The sequence below is a fragment of the Dermacentor silvarum genome, chromosome 2 (assembly GCF_013339745.2).
Source record: "Dermacentor silvarum isolate Dsil-2018 chromosome 2, BIME_Dsil_1.4, whole genome shotgun sequence".
Lineage (NCBI taxonomy): Eukaryota > Metazoa > Arthropoda > Arachnida > Ixodida > Ixodidae > Dermacentor > Dermacentor silvarum.
In genome coordinates this window covers 212,862,493-212,882,894 of record NC_051155.1, presented here as the reverse complement: position 1 = coordinate 212,882,894, position 20,402 = coordinate 212,862,493, and the positions used below count along the sequence as shown (strand labels likewise).

Here is a 20,402-nt window from a genome sequence, read left to right as displayed (position 1 = left end):
TCCACTAAGACCGCTTTTTTTTGCAGTTGCCGAATTTCCTCTGCAGCTCCTGCGCCCTCTTGTTTCCTCTACCGGCGAGATGTTCCGGGTGCATGTTTTTGGTTAGCGGCGGAACTACTATTCTGTCTCTCACCGTCGCGGGAACGTCTGCCTTATCTCTGTGCTGCGTGTGATAAATTATGCCTAGTTTTTCGAGGATGCACCTACCCGTTTTCGTCCTTGAAAGTCTTTCGTATTGAGCTATGTCGTGCGCTTCTTCTATTAATTCGTCGAGCGTGTTGTGCAACCCTAGTTCTAACAATTTCCCCGTGCTCGTGTTCCTTGGTAACCCTAAGGCTTGCTTATACACTTTCATGATTAAGCGTTCTAATTTCTCTTTCTCGACGACCTGCCACTTCAAGGAAGAGGCAACGTACGTGATTCTACTGAGGACGAAGGCTTGCACGAGCCTAATTGTGTTGCCTTCTTTCATACCGCTGTGTCTGTTTTTAATGCGTTTTAGCAGCCTGATAGTCTGATCTACCGCGTTTTCCAACTTGGGAATGGTTTCGCCTTTGTGCCCGTTGGCTGCGATATGCAAGCCTAAAACTCGTATGCTCTCTTCTTTGGGAATGGCAAGACCGTATAAAAGATAAATGACATTGAGTTGGTTTTGCGAACTCAGCTTTAAACTTAATTACCCATAATATAGATAATCTCAGCCTTGAACTTGGTGCCTACACTCATTTTCAAGCAATGGCCGCAGATCAAGTTAGTTTTTTTTTTTTTTTTTGTTCCTGCATTGGCTTTCTCTGTGTGATAGCACGTCCATATACGTAATACTCTCTAGGAGCTAATAATAGAGAAAGCATGCGAGTAAATAAATCCAAGAAAGCCCCTTCTAAGAACATCTTCCCAATGATCACATTATTTATTGAGTTTAATAGCAGCTTCAACAACGCTTCTTTAATTAAGGGAAGCACATTATAGCTGCTAGTCTGAAATACTGCAGAAATGTTTATTCCTTTAATTGACCGCCATTTTTCTTAACGCCACAATGTAAAAAAAAAACGCATGATGTTTCAGCCGGCGTTCAGTGACGCGACATCGACTTAACAGCAAGCTGTTCTTAAGCAATGGGAGAAAATTTGCGATTAATTTTTTAAACTGAGATACACAAGTACATACTTATTTCCTGCTTTTCTGTATTTATATTTCAGAGCTGATTCACGTAGCACCCGGAAATTATGGCAACATTTATATTTCCCCCGCCACAAAGGCCTGAGAACGAAGAACGAGGCATAGAAAACACTTTTCATACTACAGAAGATTGAATGATTTTATACATTTGTGACCATCAAATGTAATACCTGGATGACGAGAAGTTCAATGTGCATCATTCAATTCCAGCAGCTATGCATAAAATGACGGCGTCCCACGGTCTAACAAATCGAATGGAAGATGATTTCCAAAACGGCACTGTCACACTCCTTATCAGCGCAAACGCCACCACTGATGTCGTCTACTCAAGTGCTGAGGACCTCCTGGGCCCTCGCTATCACAAGCGAGCCCGCATTGCCATCATCATCGTAATGATCATCGCCTCCGTCATCGGTAATACCATCGTCTGCTGGAAGCTCGTTGTTAAGAGGCGCCGCCGACGAATGTCCAAAGCTCGCGTGCTCTTCCTGAACCTGGCCATCGCGGACCTCCTGGTGGCTTGCATCACCATGACGTCACAAGTGGTGTGGGAGGTGATGGGCCGAGTGTGGATTGCGGGCGACGCTTTCTGTCGCCTCTTCAAGTTCCTGCAGACTTTCGCACTCGTATCGTCCACGTACATGCTGGTGGTTATCGCGCTGGACAGACACATTGCTATAGTCACACCGTTGGCCCCAAACCCGGACCCCTGGAGATTGGCAGCTTTCACCTGGCTCGCGTCGTGTTTGCCGTCCCTGCCGAATGTGTACGTGTTCCACGCCGTCAAGGTGGCTCCCGGAAAGTGCTTCTGCGCGTCCATCTTCTATGACCGCGGCACGCCGATCTACCATCGTCAGGTGTACATGGGATTCGTGTTCTTCATGGTGTTTGTGGTTCCGCTCGCACTTTTGGTGACATTCTATACGGGCATCTTGTGGACCATCTGGAAGCACAGCTCCAGGAGCGGCAATGTGGGCCAGCAAACGGCCTCATCGATTCCACTTGCCAAGGTACGTACCACCACTAAAGAACAATTCATTTGATAGCTGAGGGTACCCCTAAACTTGGGGTGCCAATTTATAACTAATATGGCTCTGCTAGTTGAAGCACCACTTGGGCAAACGGCGGACCTGGAGCGCACCAGTGTGCTAATCAAGTGGCATGCAGTAGTCGTCAAAAGAAAGACTGGACTTTTAAGATGAGAGCGTCATCTGTGCGAAAATAATAAAAGGGCTTGAGCACATCCGGGGCCGCATACATTTAATAACTTTCGTATACCAGCTCTCGTTACGAATGATATAAACATGCCTTAAGGTGCATTCACAAAGGCTTCTATCACAGTATTACTGCATCAGACAAACCACAAGTCGCTTAGTCGAATCTAGTCTCTTCAAATTCGGATGTGTATCACTGCTGCGTGCTGAAACACCATCACCATTTTCACCTGGTTCGAAATTGCTGTTATAGAAAATCACAGTTCAAAATTCCCACTGATACTCGCGGTATATCTGTCTGAAGAAGCAAAAATGAAATTTAATTGAACTGGGATACTTCTCAAACCTTGAAATAAATTTTTATTTCTTTGCGTGTTTTCTTTTCCTTCAAAGCTCGCGCAATGGAGAATATTATCTTTATAATATTGTCACAGTATGTAATGAGGAAAAAGAGGCCATGGTTGGTACAAGGAAATTCTGCACTGCACGAACTTTAGCAGGGGTCGGGGCGAATGCCTGACGAATCGACGAGATGTCCGAGCATGGTTATTTGGCGGTGACCGAAGTGGCACTTGGACGAGTTGAGCTGTAGGCCAGCGGCGCGAAAAACAGAAAGCACAGATGAAAGTCATTCAAGATGGGCCGCAAAAGTTGGAGAGAATACGATGACGTCATTCAAGTAGCACAAGCAGATGGACCATTTCAATTCACACAAGTGCATGTCCATCGTACATTCAAAGGTCGCCGGGGCATTGCACAAGCCGAAAGGCATTACCCTAAACAGATAGAGGCCGTCAGGTGTAATGAATGTGGTCGTCTGACGGTCCATTTCATCCATGGCAATTTGCCAATATCCGGAGCGAAGGTTTATTGATGAAAAATAAGTGGCACCGTGGAGACAATCCAGAGCACCGTCGATCCGTGGAAGCGGGTAGACATCTTTCTTGGTGATCTGGTTTGTCTCCACGGTGCCACTTATTTTTCATAATATACATAACGTAACAATATACATAAACCGGTCTGAATTACAGGACACCCTGTGAACTGTTATACAGGGTGTTCTACTTTAGCTGCACCAAATTTTAAAAAATTGCCTGTGACAGATAGCACAATTATAATCATTGATCTAAACTACTCGATGAGGCGGCCATTACTTCGACGAGAAATCAAAATGCCTAATTGAATAATTGACATAATTACGCTAATTAACTTTTTAATTCATTATTTTGCGGCACATCTTTCAATCTACGAATTATAGCCGCTAAATTCGCAAGGCGTATCCACTTGGAACAAATTCTCAGGAATGAACCATTTCCGAGATATTAAATTTCAAAGTGTCCGACGAAATGCATGGGCGTTCCAGCTAACTTTGTGCTCCAATGCATAAAACAGCGTTTTCCTCAAAAAGATTTGGGAAAAAGTTCAGCACCAAAATTTTAAAAATTAGGTACAGCTAAAATGAAACACCCTGTGTTTTAAATAACAAGCCGTGGTGCCTAATTTTCTCAGTTGACCCCTTCGCCTATTCACTTTTGCAAACAGGCCAGGACGTAGGCGTCAGAACGGCCGGCTTGAAGACCGGTGAGGTTGGTTTGTTCTCAGGCAACCATGGTCGAGTAGCCCTTTCACGCTACGTCGTGCCGTGCCTGAACCAAAATGTAACAACCAAAAAAACGAAGGTATTAACAAAAAATCTCGATGATCCCATTTCCGAAATGATAATTGCTGTCCGTGGTAAAATGAGAGGTGATCTCACACACAGGCGCGCGCATATATAACAAAACAGTTCAGTTCTTACCGAAGGTTTAGCGTTGCGCTTGAACTCTTCGGATATGATGTTCTAATTATACGTGGTTGCGACATAATAACATGAAGGAGTATGCAAGGCGACTTCTTCTCAACGGCGCCGTGACAGCTGCCAGGCGTCTCACAACACTGGTGGAATGAAGAGCGCCGCCAGTGACGTTGCAGGCTAGTTAGCTCGATGCTGAACGTGACCATCCCGACGGAAAACTGGCGTCGTTAACACCCAGTGAAATTTTAGATAACGTTAGCTTGATATTTACGGTTCGTTCCGCTAAGACCAGTGCATGCACAAAGCAAACGCACTCGTACGTGCTGTAGAGATGTTTTAGAAAGCAGCGTTCGGGCAGTAAGTTGAAAGCTCTTTATAGTTGATGCTTAGCTTGCTGTATTTGATATAATTGCTGTGTTTTGCTGCTGCCAAAGTGCATTTCAAAGGGACTGAGGGCTCGTCAGGCTGCATAGGTGCATATTTTATCTTCAGTCTTTTCATCTGCATTTATACTGTGCCTTCTGACATGTCAGCTCATTTCGTTTCATTTATCTTTCCCTCCGCGTTAAATTTCCTCCGTACTGCCAAACAAAGGGGGCGAACTTGCACACCAAAAAAGCTACGTGATCAAAAACTAAAACCTGTATAATTACTTTTTTTGGCGAGCGTGGGCTGTCAAACGGAAATAGCAATCACGTGAAGGAAATTAAGGGCCAAGTATAAACGTAAGAAGTGTGGGCTAGATATTAAGAGGAAGCCTAGAGATTTAGAGGCGGCCTTTTCGACAGACCGGAGATTTCGTGGCAGTGCGCAGGAGCGACAGATGACCCGCGAATCAAATTAATGCTCACAGATTCCGGTGCGTATAGACAGCATGAAAAACACGGTGATTTCCGATAAGATAATTTGGGGTGAAGTATTCTACTATAACTGGCGGCTTACTGGTAAGTCTCTTTGATACGCCACAAACTGTCTTCTGGTACGGTTATATATCGAGCTGTGTTACAGTATACACGGACGGAAAGTTAAAGACACTCAGTCTTTAATGTCATAAGCATAGTACTTCTCAAAGTGTAGCTCTTTGGGCTAAATTAAATTTTACAATCTTCGGTAATAGGCAGCGCAGCTTAGTCTTTGTTGCTATAGGTTACAGAAGGAGACGTACGCATCCTTTTAGAAAAATGAGAATGGGGAATTTGTTGAACAAGTGTTCGTCAATGAACTTTTCTATTAGCGATATTGGAGAACGTCTATGTCGCAGAAGAGTATTGCCTCATTTCTTTAAGCTAGACCATTACTCAGGGGAGTAGGGACACCGTTCGAAATAGTTCCACAGAGCTTAGAACTTCACTGACTCTCAAGCCCTTTATACTGCACAGCATTGAAGCGGACCCGCCGTGGTTGCTGAGTGGCTTTGGGGTTTCGGTGCTGAGCACGAGGTCGCGGGATCGAATCCCGGCCTCGGCGGCCGCAATTCAATCGGGGCGAAATGCAGAAACACCCGTGTACTGTACATTGGGTTCCCATTAAAGAACCCCAGGTGGTCAAAATTCATCTGGAGTCCACCACTACGGCATGCCTCTTAATCAGCTCGTGGTTTTTGTACGTAGAACACCAGAATTTAATTTGTTTATTTGAAGTGGCAGTATAAATAACTGACATGCATGATCCCAGTGATACACAGATAAAAATAACTCAAGTCACACATATATACGTGCAGTAATACAATAAAATATTCAGTATCCACGAGAAATGTTTAGTATGGCTAACAAAGGCATGTAATTAGGTAACATTTGGTGCACGAGGAAATACTTAGATCCCGATTATTATGACCTTGTAGAAAGGATGGGTAGATAGCAAAGCCACCTTTTCGTTGATTTCGTAATTGTCAATACCTTGCCCTTTGGAGGAAAGATATTGTTTTAACTTTGGCCACATCTCAGTGTAAAGCATTATTATTTGTCCAGTGGGCAAGTCGAAGACAATAAAATAGTAAAAATATTATGGCTCGATTTTACCCCAAGATGTTCACAGTGTACGATTGGAGCGCGTTAGCTTCAATTTCGCAAAATTTGACAACTTCCTCGCACTCCCATGCGACCCAATAGGCAAGTGAAAGTACCCCTTAAAAATCGCTTCAGATCATGATTTGTCAACTTGCAGAACACTCTGCCAGCTTTGCCAGGAGCCACACCTAACCAACGTTTCGATCAGTCCAATGGCCTTTCTCGTATTCTTCGAGATTTCTCTATCCGCCCGTCTCTTTATCGTTTGTACTGCCGTATTTCCTATGCTGAAGTCATTCGGCGCTACAAAAAAAAAAAAAAAAAAAAAACAATCAAAATCAGTTTCGGCGCACAGTAGGCTTGAAAAAAATCTTGCGATCTGAAATATGAGAAGCTACTCAAGGAGCTAAGTGTTCACATGGGCTAGAAGTGATTTGCCACTGCTCAGTTTCAATCTATGAATGCCACTTGGTAACATAAAATCCTGGTTTCACACTGTTACTTACCATGTTTGCAGAGTAAGCAGGGCGTTTCCAGTCTGACAGTCGTATTAAATAACGATTGCTCGTCAGTGCGCCTACTATTTCGTGTATAAATCGAGTTGTAACGAGAAATTTATGTTGACCGAATAGTTTTCATCGTCGCTTTGATGATGACGGTCCGCGCCTTTCACGATCCGTACTCGGGTATCAAGTACTCGCCGTTGCAATCTATCATACTTACCGAGACATCCTCCTTGAAGAATCTCCTTTCAGGCCCCACAGAAGTTTCCGTCTCCATGGCAACAACAACAACAGCAACAACGATGAACGACAACGACGACGAAAAAATACGGCAGCAAAAGTAAATACAGAAGCACTATTTAAGCTTATGAGATAGTATATAGCGTCCTGTGCTCAGCCAACTTCGCACCCTGAATTTTTTCTTCATTTTATTTCCCATCTTACAGTACAGATGGAGGGGTTGTAGCTAGGTAATTCGATGCTGAATTCTTTAGTTGAATATTCTTGTTTTGCTGGTGGTCTTAGGTCACTGTCTGTCCCATTCGATAAATTCAAGAAAATGGGGGACTCTTTCTTTATGCAGATAGCGAGGTAATAAGGAGATGACTGCACAGACGGCTCATAGAGGTGGAATGAAAGATGGCTTCTTTTGATGGTAATACCCAATCGTTGGCGGAAGCACGACTTACAGAAACATGTCAGGAAATATCTGCTCTTATTCTATAGTGTGGCTTCTGTTGAAAATGCCTTCTTTAGTGTCGTGCTTTCTCTTAAAATATTAACATTTTCTTTATAACTTGACATGACACAATAACTTTAACAGCAATAATAACTGACCATGTACGACAAGATTGTATGCTCATTCCCTGGCTGATAAGGTGCGCATCTCATCCATCGTCATTATACATGCACCTAACACTTTGCCAAACCACGATGTACTTACTTTCATGCTCACATGTTTTTGTTAGTTCTGAAGACATGTCAAAACATTATTACCTGCAATGTGTAAACCAGCCCTCACTTTGATCGCCATATTTTTATCAACTTTGACCAGACCTTTGCGTCGTAATGACAAGCCACTGCTGGACGCCTCAGTTCGGTCTGCACAGAAGGTCGCTTGCTAAAACCGCTTGTAACGAAAACATGCTACAATATTATCGCTTATATCTTTGCAACCGTGCTACACACGCGCGTTAGTTTGGTATTGTTGTACAGAGAGAGGAAGAAAAAAAAAGCCATTAATCGATCACGCATGTGTCACTAGCACAGATGGCGCTGTTGTCACACAACGCATGACGCGATCAGAGCCAAATAAAACCTCTCGCTCGGAGTTCAGAGGCAAAGCTCGGAAGTACATTCATCGCTCAAAGAGGGAGTGGTCGCGCTTAGGAGAGATGGCTCTGCAATGGTAGGTATAGTCCATCAAAATTAAACTCGGTCAGTAGTTATAGGACCTGCAGGTGTACGGGTTTATGCAGAAATTTTGCGCTTGTTTGGCACTTCCGCGTTCGACACGTAGGGTCTAGAAATGGCGTGAAGAAAGAGGAATAGCAAGACAGAGGGATTGCAATTGGCGCCCGACACCTTTGACGACGGTGGGCCCACTACGAATATGGAGCTAGCACGGTCGCAAGTTTATAGACAGTAGCATCCACACTTGCTCTATCATAAGTTAAGCATGTAAGCTTCTTAATGCGTGAATAGATGCCATGCGTCTTACTTTGGTATCGTTCTGTAGCGGAAAGAAGCCGTTACTCGATCATTCATCTGCCACGTGCACAGATATCGCCATTGTCACACCACCGATGACGCGATCGGGGCTAAATTGAACCTCGCCCGCGCCGTTCACAGACGCGCAGCTAGGCAGTACATTTGTCGATCCGAGCTGGAGTTGTCGCATTTGAGAGACCTCATTCTGCCATATTGGGTATAATCTATCGAGCTCAAATCGGTGCTAATCAGGAGTTGTAAAGCTTAGAAGTGTGTAATTTCTTCCACAATTTTCCAAGCGTCACCGATTCGGACCCACCACCTTTAATTTCAACGGGTCCACTTAGAATAGGGATCGAGCACAATTGCAAGAATAGACCGGATGACTCCCACTAGCTTAATCATAAGTTAAGCAACTAAGTTCTGCAATGCGTGAGTAATTTAATGTCACTTGTGTATTTGGTTACGTCATTTCTCTACTATAGTGCCCATACACCATCAGTGTGCACAAGATGTTTCACGTGCCCCCTTGCAGCTAGCTGCTTTCTCAACACCCCATTTTCTTTACATTTTAATTAACGTTACGGGAATTAATTCGTTGGACTGGACTGGAAAAACTTTATTTAGGTCCTGAAATACGCGCTTTTCGTTGGCTTCTGCAATAATTAAGTTGCCTCTGCCAGTGGTGTGAGTTCACCGTCAGTGCAATCACCAGGCGGTGTAGCTGCCAAAGAGAACAAATGTCATTGTTTCGCACAAAAAGTGAACAGATTAGAAATTTTATTTAGGCTATTTAGGGTTAATTTGCAAAGCTGTGGCTCCTACAACATCTATAAGTACTTATTTTATTGCGGGCCACTAAACAGCAGCCTCAGTAGCACTCACATTACCTATGCATATAGGAACGAAAAAGTTAAACGGCACTACGTGCGGTAAATCGCTACCGTTAGATGACGTCAAATAATAGTGGGGTTATAAAGAAGCTATACATAGGTTATGGCTTAGAAAAAAATCAACATGGAAAAAGAAGGCGGATTACTCTATTTTAGCGATGATAGTGTTTTCTTATTATACTGCGTCGACAAGTTGTTGGGAATCACAGTGTGAGCTTTCACAGTTTAGTCAGTGGAACTAAACGATACGGGATTTGAGCTCTCGGGAGTAGCTGAATGGCTGGTACTTCCTTGGTTTCCTCTAAACTCATACACTTTTTTTTTTTAAAGCTGCGCTTGACACCTGTCCACATAAAATCTCATAGATTCAGTACAAAAGGGATAAAGGTTGTCATCCTATGGGATTCTCTGGCAGCTTTATCATCACTTCATAGTGACAACAACAATTCTCAGAACACGGCTTTAGTTTACGAAACTCTGAAGGAGCTCATGGACGCAAGTGAAAAGAATCGTAAAATAATGTTTTCGTAGATACCTGGTCACTGCAATAGCCCTGGTGATGTTGCGGTCAATAAAGCAGCAGGAAAAGGGCAGATGAACAAGGCAACATCAGGAATTTCTTTAACACAAGGCCAATTGCGGCATGTATTACGACAGATGTCAGCCCGGGGGTTGCAGAACGACACGGTTAGATCAGAATTCTGTATATTGAGATGTATTTTAGGTGCACCCTTTCACAAAGGCTGACCCACCGGCGAAACATCAGTAAGATACCGCGCAATACCAACGCATATCGTACTGTTGCCCTTGAAGTATATATATATATATATATATATATATATATATATATATATATATATATATATATATATAGGCGAGTGTTAAAAATATTCCGGAGATTTCTGGAATAGAGCAATATGATAGGTTAATATGGAGTAAAGTATTTATCATCTATTATAAACTCACCATTTGTCCTTAATTAGGACCAACGGTTTTATATTCTGTGCCTCATTTCATCAGGGGTTCCTGTGAACCTATTCTGTGTTTTAATCGGTGCCCGGACATTAAGGTAGTTAAGTGACTAGACTTTAAGACTGAATAGATTTTACTTCTTTACGTCGCTTGACTTTAAGATAATGTGTGCTTGACTTGTGCATTTTGCGTTTGAGAATGTTTGTTGCTATCGTTTCTAACCGGTGACTTTCATAATTCTCATTTTTATGTAAAAATGAGTCGCCGCGGCGGCATTTAAAGGTGCGAACATCTCCTAACCAACATATATTTCAAGAAATGTCATAATGGAAGATCGGCATGCTTTTATGGGTCATATTAGAATGAGTGTACAACGCATGTGCATGAATCTTTTAAAGTCTGATTTGTTTCATATTTACTACAGAACAGCTTTGCTCTTACACTGATGCAGACATTTACAATTTACTGAATTTGCGTTACCAAGATCCTGTTCTTAGAGTTAATACTCATGCCCTATTCTTCCTACCGTGCAGGTCAAAACGCTGAAGATGACGGTCGTGGTATTCGGTGCTTTTCTTGTGACCAACGTGCCCTACATGGTGCAAGAGGTGATCTTGGCGTTCGGCAATCCAGGTGTCCTCAACGCCAACGTAGTGGCTCTGTCTGGTGTTATATCGGCCTCGAACAGCGCCATAAATCCGTACATCTTTTTGTACTTCCAAAAGGCCCGCGGCAGAAGAAGTCGCAGCACAGTCGCATCGCAGCTGAAAGGTCTACCCTGCTTCCGTCGCTGGTTTGCTCGCGCCAGAAGTAAGAGCAGCCACAAGATGGCGACGCTGACAGTGACCTACTCCGGTCGCCATTCGCGGACGATGACCACAGCCAACTGCGAACTCGCATCCGAGAGGACTTAGCTCTCATTCTGTTTCTTGTCTAATACTGTGCGAAGAAAATGGTGCTTGGGATCGAGCCAGCGTCTACAAGAGAAAAGATTTTTTTCATTGTTCTCAGAAAAAAAATACAGGGTCATCCTGGACCTTTCTCACCTCTGCTCTTCGCAGATGTCATCTATGACTATCCAGTACGTATTGTGCATTGTGTGTGAATACAGAATGGACAGTAGTACTCTTCGCATCAAAGAAAATACCTGCTCTTCGCAGATGTCATCTATGACTATCCAGTACGTATTGTGCATTGTGTGTGAATACAGAATGGACAGTAGTACTCTTCGCATCAAAGAAAATACCTGCTCTTCGCAGATGTCATCTATGACTATCCAGTACGTATTGTGCATTGTGTGTGAATACAGGATGTGCAGTAGTACTCTTCGCATAAAAGAAAATACCTGCTCATGTTCACAAACGCCCGCGAAGCCTCATGTCTTGCTTCGTTATAAAGGTCGACCATGGTTGCTTATGTTCTGAGCCGGGTCGGGGGGAATCGTGCTGCTTATAACACACTACTGTAATACTCCGTGTTGTTCGACCACAGAAAGAAGCTTCTCGCGCGTTGAAACCAACTAGAATTTGAACATACACAACAAAGGTTACATGTGGTGTGCCAGCGATCACACAGAATAAAGTTGAATAAATTTGAAGTGAAGTTGAATAAAGTTGAAGTGAACGTTGCGATGCATAAAGCTGTAGCAGCAGCAACAGAAACTTGCTGAATACTTGCTGACAGAGTGAAAAGACAGTGCATTCAGCTTGGCAACAGACACAACAGTCATTACTGCCTTCCTTACTTCATATTTACATCCATGTGTCAAAAATTTAGTCACGAGGAGAAACATGATGTCTGCCTGGAAGAGTTGTGGTGGAAATATTGCGCGGGCTTTGTGCTATGTTTTATAAAAGGTGATAAGACAGCTCATATATTCCGATTATTTTCACTGCCATGGGTAAAGTGGGACAGGCTGTGATTGCTGCTTTATTCAAACGTTTCGAGGCACTTTGCTATCGCACGTTTCCCTATTAGTTACAGTATAGGACCAGTGCTTTACCGCTGAATATAAATTATTATCTTGTAATTAACAAGGAAAACGTCTAGTTTATGCAGCTTCGAACAATACCCGCAGGGGACCAGCTGTTGTCTATTGTGGAAGTCTGCAGTTCAATAACGTACGCGCAAAATTTTGGCGGCATTAATGTACGAGATATGTTGAGCACATTCATAAACATTATATAACATACCCTTGCTGTAGCATAAAGAAAGATTAAATACCAAGTTATATGCTCTTCAACATACCTGATTTCCTTTTTTTTAATGTCTTTCGTTTTCATAGTTCATTTAAGTACTACACTCAGGACCCACCTTTAAATGCGTGCTAAACGCTGTTATGAGTGCGCGCCGCATCACTAATACCTTTGCTTTCTCCTTCCCTTTTTCTTCCCGATTTTCACTGCCCAAGGATAGGGTAGCAAACCCGCTGCTACTTGGTTAACACCCTGCCTATCTTCTTCTCTCTCTGTTTCACCTATTTCTCCATGTTGTCATAGCGGGCCCTTGGTATAGCCCGTTTCGGCATGTTGTTTTCAGTTAATAAACAACAAACACTACGACGACCGCTCTTAATTTCTCCTCGTAAGCACGCTCTTCTTTTCGGGAGCTACAAGAAAGAGGCCAGACCCGAGCCCGTCTAAGTCCACGTTGGGCGGCCCATCGGCGGCGCTGCAGGTGAGCCGCTGCATGAGCCGCACGATGATGTAAAACATTTCCACGTGCGCCAGCGCTTCTCCGGGACATTTTTGTGGCCCCACACCGAACGTAATTAGAAGAAAAGCATCTCGACGAAGCTTGCCGGTGGAGGGGTCAAGGAAGCGCTCAGGTGGGAATTTCTCCGGCTCCTCCCACAGCTTTGGGTATTAGTGCACGCTGTGGACCTTGTACAGTACGCCCATATGCTTGGGTATTGTCAGGTGCCCTGCACACAATGGAAGAAAATTAATGTGGAGCCATGGCACCTCTCGTATCCCAGGAGCTCATTTAGGGACGGGAGCCAATCATTCTATGTGCTAATCAGAGAGCTTTTACCTTTTAAAATTTCGTGCACTTTCTGCTCATGCTATCAGTGGTAACGGCGTACGTAAAGGAATAGTGTAAAGGATGTCTGCAGCGACGCCGTTTTAGCGATAAGAATGGTACGATTGAATACTCTGCAAATATAAAATGAATGCCAAATGCCCCCAGAAATTGGCGTGGCTTTCAAACACTTCTTTGTTATCTTTTAATGTTACGGGCAGGACGAACAAGGTATGTATGTTGACCACCTATTTCTATAACAATTACGGCAGTACTCTTCTCACGATCGCTGGCGACGGTAATACGAAGATAAATCGAGCAATGTTGCGACATAGCATATTCCTGAAGTCCCGTTTGTTTGACACATTGGGAACGAGATTTTTTTATAACGGCAGCTAAGGTTTTTCATGAACTTGAGACAACCTTCACCAAGATACGATTTCTTGTCGAAAACCAGTAAGTCAGTGAACGTACAGAGACGAGGCCGCCGGCTAATAAAAGAAAAAGAACGCATGTGGCGAAATCAGTTCAGGGACTTTCGCTGTTTTGGCTATATGCCACTATATGCCACACACTTCAATATCGTCCCACTTTGCTATGGCAGTTCCTTGCCAAGCTCGCCGATGAAGGCATGACTTCTTGTCTATGTCACTACACTGCTAAAGATGAACGGTTGTAGAAATATTATCAGCGTGCATGTGTAATTTGCCGTCACAGCTTGGAACATGGTCATAACAACTTATTGGTGAAAATTCTCATTTTAACTGTAAGAGTCAAAGCCGCATATGGACACACGTGCTTTTGGTTGCTTCCATATTGAGCATTTTAGCAAATGCCTCGAGCCAAACCATAGCTGCCGCTTTGAATGTTGATTTAGAGAGCCACCCCCCCCCCCCCCCCCTCCACTCTCTTGAAGCTTGCAGTTTCTCCAAGTGATCTGCAAATCCACGTCTCTACGTCCGTCTGCAGTTGCGGGACCAACCGTACGTGTATATTCCCGAATGAAATTTACGTAACCATTTAACACGTCTTCGAGTGGATATCACTTATAGAATGCAATATAACTTAACTCAATAATCAACCACGCAAATATCTGACAGCAACCATATGATCATTCGGAAGTTCAGTCATGAAAAAGCAGTGCTTTTTTTAATAATCATGCCCTGCTTGATTATTGCTGCACTTGTCAACATAAATGTTTCAGTATACCTTCCGATAATTCTGTATGTTTTCCATAATACTGATACGAAATTTGATCGTATTTCCCATGAATTTCATAATCTGTAATGAGAGAAATGACAGGCAATGAAATTGATAGAGATGCCTTTCAGTCTCAGTTCTAAATTATATATCTGTTCCAACTTGCGTATTACTGACTTTTCAATAGAAACATATACGAGAAAAGGTGCGTAATATTTAAACACGCGAAGAAATACCATTTCAGCATGAACCCTAGACTTTCTCACGATGCTACACCGACAACTGATTATCTATAAATTTGCAAGTAACAAGAGAGAGAGACGTTTATTAAATAAAAAATGTACATGTCTTAAGAGGCACCCCCAGTGGTTTTTCCGGTGAGGTGCCTAGATTGAGTTAATGGTTTCGCTTCTTATAAGGTAGATGAGCAAGCTGTCATATATAGCTTTGCGGTTTAGAGGGGTCCCTCTAGGAAGGATCCAGTCATTGAGTGTGACGACTGAGCTCTGCAGCCCAGCAAGGCAGATTCCTCGCAGTGATGTTAGGCCAGGACATGTCCATAGCAGGTGGTGTGCTGTGGCTGGCGCACCCGTGGTGCAAGTGCCACAGGTGGGGTCAAGCGACTTGTCAATGTATTGGGCTTTGAACGCAGGCGTGACTGCCGTGCCGGTGCGTAGACGGCGGAGTGCCACGCGTTCCCGGCGTGGAAGCCCAGGAGGGAGGGGGTCATGGCCTTCGGACAGAAGCGCTTGTAGAGCAAGCTTTCTATGCTGTCGGAGCTGCAGGTGAGCTTCGACAGCATAGAAAGCTTCTGCCGATCGGGCTGGGGCAAAGAGAATGGGGGGTGGGTAAACTTGCTCCCCGCGCGAGCGCGTCCGCTCGCTCATTCCCTCCTGCGCCCATATGACTCGGTGTCCAATGAATGCGCAGCTCAGTTCCCTTGTGCCGCAGAAGTGCTGTTTCTTCGTGTATCGGCGCTTGCCAGCGGGTGTGCGTCAATCTTGCTTAGTTCGCGTACGGCGTCTTGCGAATCCGGGTATAACAAACTCGGTGCATGCACTGACCGACTTTAGTGTCTGTCGATGTCTTGTGCGGCACCCCAAGGGGGGAAATGCGGTAATACCAAAGCGCCTCTGTCAGGCAGGCCACGGTGAAAGTAATTTTTTCTCTATCACTGTAGGCGGGTGGTCTGCTGCCTGGAAAAGGCGTACAATCGTCACTCTGGATTATTAGGCGCAAGCGGGATTTCTTTTCATTTCTTTGACAACAGTGTCACATTAGCGAACACTTTAAGAGTATTCGTTGTTAACAAGCGCAGTATGTAGCACAGTTTTCAAAATAACTTGTTCTTGGTTCAATCAGTTCATACCCTGCGAAACCATTGTAGCTCAAATAAAACGGACAAAAAGAGCACAAGAACACACGTAATGAATATTTGTGCAGGCTCATTTTTTGTGTGCTTTCTTGCAGTCTTCTAGGGGACTCTAATAATCAGTTATGAGTGTGTATAGCGCCCGCAGTGTCTGGTCCTGTGTTCTTTGTGTCGGTTTTACTTGCGCTGCAGTGGAATCAACAAATGCGATTTTGTCCACCTGTAGAATAAATAAGTCATAGCAAGTACGATGTATCAGTATCGCCTTACAATCATCGTTGTTGAAAGATTTGATGTTTGTTTAAAAATCAGGCAGTTTCTTTCTAAAGTCGAAGCACTGATAGCGATAGCAAGGTGTAGCGTTCAGTTCGAACTCCTCGGACGGTGTTCTAAACGCACGTCGGGTGCGACATGCTGGCGTCACGCAGCACGCAAGGCAACTACTGTTTGGCAAAATAAACAGCGCACTGGAAGATACCGGGACATCTCGCAACCATGGCGTGATGAAGAACACCGCCAAGTGGTGTTGCTGACTTTGCACTTGCCTTTATGGTGCCCGAAACGAGAGCGACGGGACATCGTCGGCGTTAGTTAGCGACCAGTTACTAAGGTTAGCTTGCCCTTTACAGCCCGTTCCGCTCAGGCCAGTGCATACACGCAGCAGCTCAGCAGGAATGCTACGTGTGCGTATAAAAAGTGCTTGCGCATAACGTTCGTGATAGCAGCGGAAAGCAGAACGCTGCCCTGGCTTCGCCAGCGAGGCGATTGAGCGCAGTGTTCACTGTGCGTGTACTTCGCTTCGTGGTTCGGAAGAATTTCGCATTGTTTCGAACTGATTTACGCGTCTTTGAAAACCTTCTAACCATCCACGCCTGGGCCGCGCATGCACAGTCGATAGATGATGCACGACAACGTCGACGGCGACGGCGAGAAGGCGCAGCCAGTGTCTTTTTTAATTGGTCTCGCAATAAAACTGATCAAGAAAGGAGAGTCCAGCTTAACCTCGGATTTGTAAGGCATATAGGCAGTTGTAAGGCATATCAATTCTTTGCCATCACAAGCAGGTAGAATTTCATTCTTTCATAAGCGTGAGACCGCTGAATCTGTCGCTCTTTTCTGAGGTTGTAATTGTCTTCTACAGGCCAAAGGATAGGAGGTCCCGGATTTTCTGCGTGGGAGAGCTGTTGTTCTTTTAGATTTCCTCGCAATCCTTGATGGCCTGGGACCCATTGTATATGTACGTGTAGAAGGGACTGAGCATGCATGTAGATGTGGAGCGTTGTGCTTATGTGTAAAGGCAGGTAATCATTTTGCTTGTCTCTGCAAGCGCCTCGACTGTCGGTTCGAATTGTAATTGTGCCAGATGTATGCGTCATTTCCGTGACAAGAAAGTGGTCTGAAAATTTTGCCAAAATAATTCTAGTCCACTGTTTATAGCCTCATAGTTACCTCTCCAGTAGTCAGAGATTAGTTTTTGGGTAGATGATTTCTTACTCAGTGGGAGACGAAAAACAACGTGCAGGAGACAGTGATCGCTGAAACCAGGTATCGCGGTAATGGCGGAAATGTCGTCCGGGTGACTTGTAAGAAGTAAGTCGAGCATGCTAACGTCTCTAGTGGGACAAGCTATCACCTGCTGGAGGTTGAAATCTTCTGTTACTTCAAGAAATTGTTTCGCTTCAGTAGAAAAGATTCTTGTTGATACAGACAGCATACTCCAGTTAATCTGGGGGTAATTAAAATCTCAAAAAAAAGCGGTGCCTTCGGCCGCTTATGTTTTATGTTTGATAAGGATTAGGACAGCAAATCAATGAAAGCTTGCTGTTTATCAGGTGGTCTGTAACAAATGCCAAAAACGGTTTTTACCGCATTCTTTTAAACACATACCCATGAAAGTTCAAGGTTACCATCGTGACATGTTAGGTAAGATGATAATGTCTTCCTAACAGCTATAAGAATGCATCCACCCCTTCGGCCTTGTCTATTGTTACGGTATAATGTGAAGTTTGTGTTAGACGGAAAAACTTCGTTATCGTCTATATATGTTCGAAATCAGCCACGTTTCTGCTAGCAAGATGATATCAGATGCTGTGTCGCTAATATAGCTATGTGACTAATCTCGTTTTGGTACTACGCTTCGTATGTTAGTAAATGCTATATTGAAATTCAAAAACGTAGGCAGCCTTTTGGGAGCGGAACTTTATGAGTTAGTATTCTTGATGCATCATTTTTTCGAGGGGTGTAGTTACAGGATTTTTGGTTCGCCTGTATGCATGCCGCCATGGTGGTGTGCATTCCTCCACTTTAAAAGACGCGATGTCATAAAAAAACACTTATTACCGATATGAAGTTTATCGAAACTGAGTTTGAATGCACATTTCTGAGTTCGGGCGAACTGTAATAGTTTAGATCTAGACGCGGGCGTGGTAGCCTCGAGGTCTTCTCTGATGGCGTAGCTGGTATCTTAATTTTCGTCCATGAGACAGAATGTTGTCTTTTGTCTTAAAATGGGTGAATTTCACAATGATAGGCCGCCTCTATGATTCGCAAAATTTAAAGATTCGAAACAAAAGCGGCCCTAGTGCCCACATGGATCAGCTGCTGGTATCCATACCACTAACTTCGATTCCACTAGTTGGCTGCAATCATACTGCATCTTCCTGGATTATGTAAGTTTATCTATGGCGTGAAGGGCTGGAAGAAATTTGGGGTAGATTAGCTGCTAAGGAGCACGAATTCGAAGAATAATCAATGCTGTGGCGCTGACTGTTGGGCCTATGTCCTGAAATTTTGTATCTCCAGCATTTTTCGACATCTTTCTTTGATAGGCTTTCTTGAAAAGTTGTTGCCACAGCCTTTATTTGCCTGCGTCAACTTTCTTGGGCTACTCATGGCAGCATCGCGGCGCTTGTAACATGTTCATATCGTAGCAGAGAGTGATCACTTATACCCCAATAAGAATCATTAAGTAGTTAGAGGTGGTGCGCCGTGTATATGGACACACCCTTTCATAATTTTAGGGTTTGAATGCGCCGTATCCTGTATCTGTCCATACTAAAACATCATACTACATCGCTGAAATAGCTCTTGTCTGCATTGCTACAGCTTGGACTACAACGCAGACAAGGCAACCCTTGTCTGCTTTGTAGTCCAAGTCCTACTGTAGCAAGTCCTACAAGGCATTGCTACAGTCCAAGCTGTAGCAATGCCTTGTAGGCTTGCGCAACTTTTTTTTCTGTTTTTACAAGCAATGCTAGAACTTGTTAGGACAAAAGCAATTCTATTGACCAGAAAGTTTGTCGAATGACAGATGCACTGCAATACTAATCTCGCTTTGTATGTCATTGTCAAGTGTATAATCATCTGCGAGCTTCACTAATGCTTGAAAAATACACATTCTATCAAAATACCGTGAAATAATGTTAGGCGCATGTACAAATAACGAATGTATCGCAGCCGAAAAAGCTGGCAAACATCACAGAACGCATCCAGTTAAATTTCGATGAAGTTCCTGTCAGACCTTCGGCAGTCTTTTATAGCCCACGTGCAGCTTTTTTTTTTTTTTTTTCATAATTGAGGTCGACGCAAAATACGCCGTCTGCATCAACAAGCGCCAGCCAGGTGGGAGTGAAGGTTTGACAACGCAGGCAATGCAGTTCCCACTACGGGAACGATATGAGACTGGGCACTATTCCAGCCACTGGCATACTTCTGGCTTAGAACAACTGTTTAATTTCACAAACACTAGCACGTGTCGAGGTCGTGCGAGTATCTGGCGCGTGCATGGAGCAGCCAAGCGAGTCACTTTCCGGAAGCACATTACTGAGTAAACAGGCGGCATATATCAGACACACTCTACTGTCTGGCGCGTATAGCACATCAAGCTATGCAAAAGAAAACAAGTAGCATACCATGAATTCGGTCGAAATCTTTTTAATGCAACCTAGTAGTATACATTGCTTTTTCCTGCGTCCCAATCATTCGGAACCTCGCATGTTCACACATACATGTCCACACGTTTGCCAAGAATGCACAAGAAAGTGGGTCAATAGATTTATAGTAGCCATAGGCAGCTTTCCCTGACTGAAAAAAAAAGAAAGCGCCACGAGATCACAAGCGCATCAAAATTAAAGCAGACATTAGTCATGGTTGCCTACAAGTAATCTACCAAAGCAGCTGTTTCACCTTGTACAATTAGTAAAGTTCTTTATTTATTTGTTTTTCGGGTTCCACGTCTGAAAGCAACAGTGAAACTATGAAGCACGCCGTCATGAAGAAGTCCGGGTTAATTTCGACCATCCGAGGCTCTTTAACGTGACCTAAATCTAAGTACACCAGTTTTCTAGCATTTAATCCTAATCGAAAATCTGTCGCGGCGACCGGAAATTAAACTCGCCGACTCCTGCTAAGCAGCGAAACGTCATAGTCACTGAGCCCCCGTGGCGGACAATGGGCCAACTCCGACGAAGTTTAATGCACTTGCAACAAAGAATGGTCCGCAATATATGCGCGTATATATTAAGGTACGGCTGCCTCG

The 20,402-nt window shown here is 43.9% G+C and overlaps 1 protein-coding gene across 1 annotated transcript; it reads left to right on the top strand.

The window, feature by feature from the left end:
- Window positions 1-1,236: 1,236 nt before the first annotated feature.
- Window positions 1,237-11,575, top strand: LOC119441216 (gonadotropin-releasing hormone receptor). Its single transcript, XM_037705865.2, has 2 exons — window positions 1,237-2,189; window positions 10,806-11,575. Exons 1-2 carry the CDS (start codon window positions 1,395-1,397, stop codon window positions 11,184-11,186), a joined length of 1,176 nt encoding a protein of 391 aa, XP_037561793.1. The 5' UTR covers window positions 1,237-1,394; the 3' UTR covers window positions 11,187-11,575.
- Window positions 11,576-20,402: the final 8,827 nt, after the last annotated feature.

Bases quoted from the DNA above. Each gene is read 5' to 3' on its own strand.
- LOC119441216 (XM_037705865.2), top strand. From the start codon at position 1,395: ATGCATAAAATGACGGCGTCCCACGGTCTAACAAATCGAATGGAAGAT. The intron at 2,190-10,805 runs GTACGTACCACC...CCTACCGTGCAG, and splicing joins CATCGATTCCACTTGCCAAG to GTCAAAACGCTGAAGATGAC.